Raw genomic sequence first — 8,842 nt, 5'->3', positions numbered from 1 at the left:
AGATAAAAATAATAATAAGAAATATTTAACAATAGTAATTAACATCATAAAATATAACAGTTATCCAAACATTGTTTTCTTTAATACATTTTTATAATTTTTTTATTTTTGTGAGAAAATAATATATTCGCGTTTGCTCCTTAATTCTTCAAACTCCTATTCATAATGTCTCTATATTTAAATATAACATGTGCTTCGTGTTCAATGGTGATATCTTCCATAAATTAATCATATTAACTTATAATAAAAAAAATAAATATAAAATAAAATAAAATACTTATTTTGTAATAAAAATATTCCACCATGTGGTTTTCTTGATGGGATTTCTTCCATGAGTTTCTCTTGATGGAATTTCCTCTAATTTAGTTTTAAAATAAAAGCCAGTTGCGTGACAAATAGGGGGCAATAGCCAGTGGTAATACAATCGTTAAGTCAAAGTGTTTTTTCTATAATCGAAATATAGTAGTCTTACGCTTCAGGTGCCAGTCCAGGAACAATGAAATATTACAGTTTAAACAACCTTTAAAATTCACATTTCACATCCATTCTGCCAGGAATCGAACCTAAGACCTGAACAATGGCAGGCGAATGCGCCAAACCACTTCACAATGAGGCGGACTTATCTCCGCTGGATTTCCTTATTCAGGATTTTTACCTGAGAGTAACCGTCGCATCAAAATACTCATCCAGGGTTCTGGTTATATTTCACACACAGAACTCTATTCTTTATCCGCCTGGACCAGAAAAAAACAAATTATTTAAGCGTAATGAAGTGGTTTTATTTTTGATTTATAAATGATTTTAGTATTGTAAGAGATGATTCAAGCACGTTTGCATACCATGCAAGAGGTCTCGGGTTCGATTTCCGACATGGCTGACTTGAAATATTTACTTAAAAGGGTGTTTTTCTTCTGTCAAACTAAGTCATCGAAAGGGTCGAGAGTTTCAAATACCTAGGAGTATATATTACAGAAAAAGGCAGCTTTCAAAAGGAATTGTGAGTGCGGCTATGCAGGCAGGCCCCACATTCAGCAATATGGAGGCTGTCTGGAGATTGGATAAAAACAGTGAAACCCAAATGCCGCCTGCATAACATCGATTCTTCTCTACGGATGCGAAACCTGGCACCTCACTAGGGCCCAAAACAGCAAAATACCGAGTTTTGAGAATAGGTGTCTCGGAAAAATCTTGGGTGCGCGTTGTTTGACTTTATAAGGAATAAGAAAACGGATGCAGCAAACTCCGGTGACAACTGTCATTAAGCGGAGGCGATACAGTTGGCTTGACCATGTACTGCAGATGCCCCCTGAGAGCATTAACCCCGCTCATTTACTTTACAAGGCATTTATCGGCAGTTCATGTCAGAACTACAGGACGCGAACCTGACTTGAGAAGATGCACAGGAGCCGGCACCCGACAGAGATGCGTGGAGGATCTTTATGGACATCATATGCTACAACTAGGAAGCGGACATGGAATGATGATGATATTTCATAGTCTCCATCTGAAGCGTAAGACAGATCTGATCATCTTACCTTCTTGCAATAAAAATGATCAAGATACGCTGCGATTAGCTTACCAATTGGTACACCGAATTCGGTGCTCTATGCACCATTTGGTGCAGAAAGGGAATGATGATGATGAAAAGAAATTCTAAGTACCAAATTTTACACTTGCACGCCAAATAACAGTAATCTTATATTAATCCCATGAATTTTCAAACTTTTATGTAAACTGTCACATTAACAATAATTCCCTGATATAGTATGTTTCCAGCAATTTTATTACATACACATAATTACAAATCACGATGTTTCAAAATGGGAAAAGTGGTGTAAAAAAAAAACAAATCAAACAATTTTTTGTTATCACCTCACTGTCAAATTCTGAAAGAACCTAATCCTGTTTAAGGTTTTTTTGGCCCTCTTGAAAATTTTTACAAATGGTTCATAGACAATATGTTTGTACAAAATAGATATCGTCTTACTGTTTTGAAACATATTTAACTCAAGTTATTCTGTAAAAAGCCTACTTTGCACTTAACTCGAATCATTACCAGTGGTTATTATCATCTTTAGTATGAATTGGAAATGGTGTTTTATTGTTAGAATCAATTCATGTCAAATTTAGATTTATCATTATTTAATCGAAGGAAATATTTAGTGGAGATTCTACGTAAGCATATTTAAATAAACGTATTACTCAAATAATGTTCTAGTTTAATAGAACTTACAAACAAAAATAGTTTTAAACGGATACATAGTAAATCATGGTAAAATACAAAACACATGAAAACAAAACATAAAAAAATCCTGTAGATTAAAAAAAAAAATTAACAACAATGTACATAGTTTAAATGACATTTTAAAAATATTATTTTGTTATTTTTTGTAGTGATGTTTTTAGAACCATGATATTTTAGGAAAACATTTAGAATTTGTATTATATATTTCGTCAATTATAATTTGTTGAATATTGACTGCAGTTTTTATAAATATTTATCGGATCAAAACATTTTTGTAGTATACTTTTTTTATTTCATGAGATCAACTGCGGCTATTTTATCAAGGCTGAAAAAAACTTTAAAAGTGCATCACCCTTTTTTGCAAAATTTGTTTGTTGGACAATTTTTTTAGTACTTTTTTGTTACCTTGCACCTGTTGCGAGAGTGCCCATGTCAAGATTTACTAGATGATTATGTGAATTATAAAAAAAGTAGTTTATAAAAAAATTGTAAGTCACATTTTCTTTAAGTTATCAAAAAAATATATATTCTACCAAAATTACTTACAAAATTCAGAAATCTCTTATTGGAGACTTTACTGGTATAGAAATCTCTGATTATTTCATTTATAATAATTTTTCTAAACAAATTGCGCATTAATTTCATAAACTTTTGTTTAATGTTTAATTCTACGCTAGTAAAGGTTTATTATTGACTGAATCGTTGTACAAGATATTAAAAAAATATATCTTTCTTTTTACAATTTGTTATGTTTTAAAGTTTTTTTTTAAACAGAAAATCAACAGTTGTTTTGTGTTTTTGTATTTAGTATTTATTATAATAATATGTATAGCTATTTTGTTGATTTTCATAGCCGTAAAACTTCCACATATATAATATATTGTTTTTAACTATCCAACAGCTGGATTATCAAATAGCATTTTGTACAATGTTCAATTTGGAATAAACGGTAACCCAATCTGTCGCATGACAATCTGAGGTCAACTTATATTTTGTTATTTGTAATAAACAATTGCTTTTGTATAAATTGCTTTAATAAACATTTTAAAATAAAAATATCCCCATTCTTTTATTTTTACATAGTTCATAAATAAATAAACAATTTTTAAAAATCACAAATAAAAATGTCATCATCATTCCCTTTCTGCACCTAATGGTGCATAGGGCACTGCATTGGTACACCAATCGCCGTGTATCTTGATCATTTTTTTTTTACATGACGGTAAGATGATCAGTTTTACGCTCCAGGTAACCAGTCCAGGGTGACTATGAAATATTCTGGTGTGAAAATACCCTTTTAAATAAATATTTTATATCCATGTCTTGAATGGTAGATAAACGCGCTGACCAATACACCACGAGGCCACAGTAATGTTACACGGCTAATTACTACAACAGCGTGTGTGAGTTACCCGCATGAAGTACATTTTTTATTCTCCATGAATGCTACAAATAGACGAGGCATGCATTCAAATTATATTATTTTAATGAATCACGAGGTAGATACAAGTGTGTTTTTAGTGGGTAACTCAAAAATGCTGATTACCCCACGATATAATGTGGTAATATAATTTTCTGTGTCCAGGCGGATGAAGAATACAGTTCTTAATATAACATAGAACCAGAATCCTGGATGAGATATTTTTACTCAATCCCCATTCTCAGGTAAAAATCGGGTAGAGAAAAGTCTGCCCCGTAATTTAGTGGTTGGCACATATGCCTACCAATCATGAGGTCCTGGGAAGATCGACATGAAATACAATGAATCGACTGGATCTGAATCGGGGTGTGGTCCTGTGTCTCGGACTCATGGATCAAAGGTCCGTGGTTCGAATCCCACTCTACCCCAACTTGATTTCCATTTTCTAATAGTGAGTTATTTTACAACTCGTTGAAAATGGCTCTTAAAATGAAATATTTGGGTAAATCATAAGAATGCAAATATTATTTTTTTTATTAAAAAAAATAACAGCAATATTTAACTGTCCCCTGACATCTAACCTTCCTGTAACAGATGATCAAGATATGCTGCATTTGCTTTAGCAATGCACTGCCCTATGCACCATCAGATGTAGATAGGGGTTTAATGATTGATGAATCATAATTATAACATGGGCACATACTTTGTCTGAATAACTGCTCTCTGCTATCAAAAATAAAGTTGAGTCATTCAGAAATGTTTTGGAAAAAAATAAAGATATTAGCCGGAGAATTCTAAACATTTTCTATTATAAAATCAACATAATTGTAAAAAATTGTTTTAATTATAACAAATAAGTCCACACTAATCCAGCCTCTGGTGTATATTTCATCATACACCCAAAGACTCTGATTTAGTCAAAACTTAATTTCCGCTAATTGTGGAATATTCTTCCTCAAACAAGCCACCATGTGATTGGCCGCTTCACATTCATTATCTGATGACATTGCTATCTGCAAACAAAATAAATAAACATTATATGCATCGAACATTCAAATAGATTTAAACTTTTCAGTAAAGCTGTGGTTTCCTAAGAGCGGTGCTGTCACCTAGCAGTCGTCATGTGGCGGTGGACGACGTCATTGAAATGTCATCCGTTCAAACCAGATAGCGCAGGTTTCCTAGAGAGCGTCGATTGTGAGCAGAACGTCAAACAGCAGTGCCATCCTTTGCCGGATAGTTGTCATAGCGGTATGAACATTTAGGAAAGCATTTTTTTCTCATGTAGTGGTGAACATTTTTGTGTCTAAAAATGGGTACAAATGTAATTTGGACTAGCAAAAATATAGAAATTTTTATTGATTTTGTAAAAAAATCACGAAAAATTTGCACTTAACCTTGAAATATGTACTGTAGCATGATTTTTAAACATTTCACTCTCCTTTGAATAATAGTTTTCGACTTCTGATGACTTTTCATCTTCCAAATATATTTTACTTACAATGCTGTATGTCTAGATTGGCATTTTCCGCCACAATATGTCTCAGTTATATAAATTAATAAAATTAGGTAATAACCGTCTCGTTAGGAAACCGTAGCTTAAGTAAATTTACGTACATGTTTTAACTTACTTCTGAATCACATTCTACAGAGATCTCCCGCATCCTTCTGATTTTCTTGGGGTCCATAAAAATGAAAGGTGTGACGGCAAACATAAAGCCTTGTTTAGAAAACTTTTTCTTTTCCATTATTCCAGCCTATATGAGTGAAAAATTAATAATAACAATATAAAAATCAAAAAGTACTATTGAAATAATGTTTTCGTACAAATTGTCATTTTAACAATGTTTAAACAGTTGTATTTAAAAGTTTGCATACAAAATTTGTTTTGAGTGATTTAAAAAAATAATGATCCCTTAAAATTATATGACAATGATTATTATAAATACAACTTTGATTAGAATATAAAATATAAGTGAAAATAAAGTTATAATGGTGAATAAATGTAAAATTTCAAAGAAGAAGTGTCCACAATTAATTCCACTACTGTGTGTATAACGCCATATAAAATGCAATCTTTAAACATAAAAACCAAGCATTGTGGATTTTATACAGATACATAAAGTATTTTATTTGAAATGTATGGATTACCTTTTCAAACATACAAGCCAACACGCAAGCGGCTTTTCCTTCATACGGAGGACCCTCTCTCAATTTGTTGACTTCTTCAATAGTGGCTCCTACACTCTTCATACAGGCCTGGCCTAATTTAGCAATCCCTTTCTTCATTTTATCCGTTAGGAGATCTTGGAAATTAGCAAAATACTTAACATATTTCATAATATTTATGTAGATTTATCAATCATTATTTTCTCTAGCAACAAAATATTAACAACAATAATTAAAGTTTGTAGACGAGGACTGGGTTTCACCCCCAGGGAGTTATTAAGATGATCAGTCTTAACGCTTCAGGTCTGCTGGTGGTTTCACTGTAGTATGAAATACTACAGTGAAACCACCTTTTTAAACCATTATTTGACGTCTACTCTGCCAGAAATCGAACCTAGGACTTCAAGCATGGTAAACAAATGCGCCAGCACTACACGATAAGGCGGACTTATCTCCACTCGATTTCCCTTTTCAGGATTTTAGCAATGGAGTTGAAAAGACTCTTCCAGGATTTTGGTTCATTTACAAACAGAACTGTAATCTTCATCCTACAACTATAATAGGGAAATATCACATACTATGAATACCGATAAAAATATTCAAAATTAATTTAGAAAAATTAATTGTACTTTCAAAATCAATGTGGGAAAATGCTTTCATCTTAGAGTATATACATATATACTCTAAGGTTTTCATTCATAATTTTTAAAATAAAATTGTTAAAAAATTTGTCTCCACAAAAATGACGACGTTCTATTTCAATTTAAATAGTCCCAAAGGTCAAAATTTAACCGAATCGTGTAAAAATGGTATATCTCTGTTGAAATATCTATCGATGAGAAAGTTCAGTGATTTTTTAATATTTTTTTATTTGTTAATAAACTATCAAACTAAGCTAAAAAATATTTTTATATTTATGTATGTATATAAGTGCTATAATTGTTTTGTAGTTTTTAAATGACTCCACCTGTGACGTCACCAGTTCTAGTCGGAGAGTTCTGCTGATTGGTAAGTTAGCTTCCCGAAAACCGGAAATCTATCACAATACTCTATCATTGGTTGATTCTTAGATTCTTAAGAACTTGTGTCTTAATTCGAAGCAGTTCATTTTTATTCATTTTTTCTAGACGTTTTTGAAAAACTTTGCAATAAAATGAAGTCCCCCAATTTTTAAATCCAATTTCACATAGCACTGAACTTCCTCATTATGGAACAGACTATCTCAAAGAACGAAGAGCTGGAATTGACAATTAAATTAATCTTATTTTGCCTAATATTTAGCATTTTTTTTTTTAATTGCGCGGTTTTTTAAAAAAACATTGCTTTAAAATGGCAAAATTGTGTGATTTCCTAATTTTTCGTGCGTTTTACTAGACTACAGCCTTAATCTATACCTATATGTACTTACTTGGTTGATTTCCATCAATTGAATACATGAAATGAACCACAATAAAAATAATAACGACAAAATACTTCATTCCTGAAATAAAGTTTTTGAAAAAATTATAAACAAAATAATATAAACCCCGTGGTTCGAGCGATCCAACCGAACTGTTTCAGTACATTTGGAAATGTTTACAATCTGATAACCATAATTTGGTTTCATAAATACATCCACATTGTTCTAATCTCAATTTTATCTCATGATTATATCCTAATGTACAATGTCATTAAATTTAACTTTGTGCAGCCTCATTAGATTCTAATACATTTTTTAGTAATATTAAATAATTAAGTATGAATTCTTACTGCGACAATCGGAAAAGCTTTAAAAGAATAATGATGAATAAATAATTCATGCTTTTTTTGTCATTATTTTTAATTAATTTAATTACATATTGGGTATTTTATTGGAAGGTCACCTTTACTTCACCACATTGGGATCAAACATTACATATGTTTTGTTATTTATTACATTAAAAGATCCAAGAAATTTGATGTAATGTTACATGTGAACTCTGAAACTATAAAAAAATATGCATTTTTCGAAATTGATTGATGTTTGAAATTCAAAACCAGATTTATAATTATTTGTTATTTTTTATATTATCAATGTTTTTCATTGATAAATACCTGGTCCATGGAGAAGTATAGAAATTGAAAAAATAACATTTTCAGGCGTTGCCTAGTATGTAGGTGAAATAATTCAATTAGATGAATCTCACCCGCATAAATAAAGGTTTCAGCTCTTTAACTTCACAAACATCAACAGATGAAAGAATTGAAGGTATATAGATGTTCAAATGTGGGCAGAATGGTGAATGTTACAGTGTGTAAAGTGGCCACTTAAACCAGCCATTGACAGGTCATAAGCCCTGTAGATGCCTAGACTTCTATTTCTTTTAAATGTTCCTTCATCTCTTTTGTAATATGTTCATATAAAAATCTCCCCGGGGAGTTCAATCCAGTCCTTGTCCACAAAAATTTGGACAAACCCAAAATATTGTTGATTAAGTACCATGTTAATTAAGTAAGTTGGCTTGGTTGACATGAAATATTTATTTTAAAAAATGTGTTTTTACGCTAGAGTATTTCATAGTCCCTGGACTGGTACCTCTTATCTGATCATTTTACCTTCATGTGACAAAAAAATATGATCAAGATACACTGCGATTGGTGTACCAATGCAGTGCCTTATGCACCATTAGGTGCGAAAAGGGGATGATGACGAATTATGTACCTACTCCTAGTAATACTCAATAAATTAAAGCCAGTTAATTTAATACACAATATATGTGTATAATTTATTTTAAAATATCTTTGAATTCATTACACTGCCTTTTATTTTACACATAAACATATTTATAAATATATGTTTTTTATATCACAATAATACTGTGCCTCGGACCTAAAAGGGTCAATGTCAGATTCCTTTTTTTATTGACATTTTGTCACAAGGTAGATTTTTATAATGTGTGTTCGGAATATTAAAAAAAAAATGCTTACAACGCCCTTTTTCCGAAATTTACGTAAAATAACTCTTTTGTAAAATTAAGATTTATGGCATC

At 31.3% G+C, this 8,842-nt stretch overlaps 1 protein-coding gene and 1 long non-coding RNA gene across 2 annotated transcripts; both read right to left on the bottom strand.

The window, feature by feature from the left end:
* On the bottom strand, positions 1 to 2,310 carry LOC148282311 (uncharacterized). Its single transcript, XR_015822116.1, has 2 exons — positions 278 to 2,310; positions 1 to 237 (listed from the first exon to the last, which is right to left on the bottom strand). It is a non-coding gene; the product is annotated as an uncharacterized LOC148282311 (long non-coding RNA).
* A 2,139-nt stretch (positions 2,311 to 4,449) lies between these two features.
* On the bottom strand, positions 4,450 to 7,458 carry LOC148282310 (uncharacterized). Its single transcript, XM_088225233.1, has 4 exons — positions 7,243 to 7,458; positions 5,817 to 5,971; positions 5,297 to 5,422; positions 4,450 to 4,678 (listed from the first exon to the last, which is right to left on the bottom strand). The coding sequence occupies exons 1-4, from the start codon at positions 7,310 to 7,312 to the stop codon at positions 4,583 to 4,585; spliced, it is 447 nt and encodes a 148-aa protein (XP_088081359.1). The 5' UTR covers positions 7,313 to 7,458; the 3' UTR covers positions 4,450 to 4,582.
* Between the last annotated feature and the right edge of the window lie 1,384 nt (positions 7,459 to 8,842).

Source organism: Micrasema longulum, unplaced genomic scaffold (genome assembly GCF_059751315.1).
Source record: "Micrasema longulum isolate JH-2025_06_02 unplaced genomic scaffold, ASM5975131v1 h1tg000340l, whole genome shotgun sequence".
Classification (NCBI taxonomy): domain Eukaryota; kingdom Metazoa; phylum Arthropoda; class Insecta; order Trichoptera; family Brachycentridae; genus Micrasema; species Micrasema longulum.
This window is presented reverse-complemented; position numbering and strand designations above follow the sequence as displayed.

Bases quoted from the DNA above. Each gene is read 5' to 3' on its own strand.
- LOC148282310 (XM_088225233.1), bottom strand. From the start codon at position 7,312: ATGAAGTATTTTGTCGTTATTATTTTTATTGTGGTTCATTTCATGTAT. The intron at 5,972-7,242 runs GTAAGTACATAT...CTAATTTCCAAG, and splicing joins AATTGATGGAAATCAACCAA to ATCTCCTAACGGATAAAATG. The intron at 4,679-5,296 runs GTAAGTTAAAAC...TTTTGTTTGCAG, and splicing joins CTGTAGAATGTGATTCAGAA to ATAGCAATGTCATCAGATAA.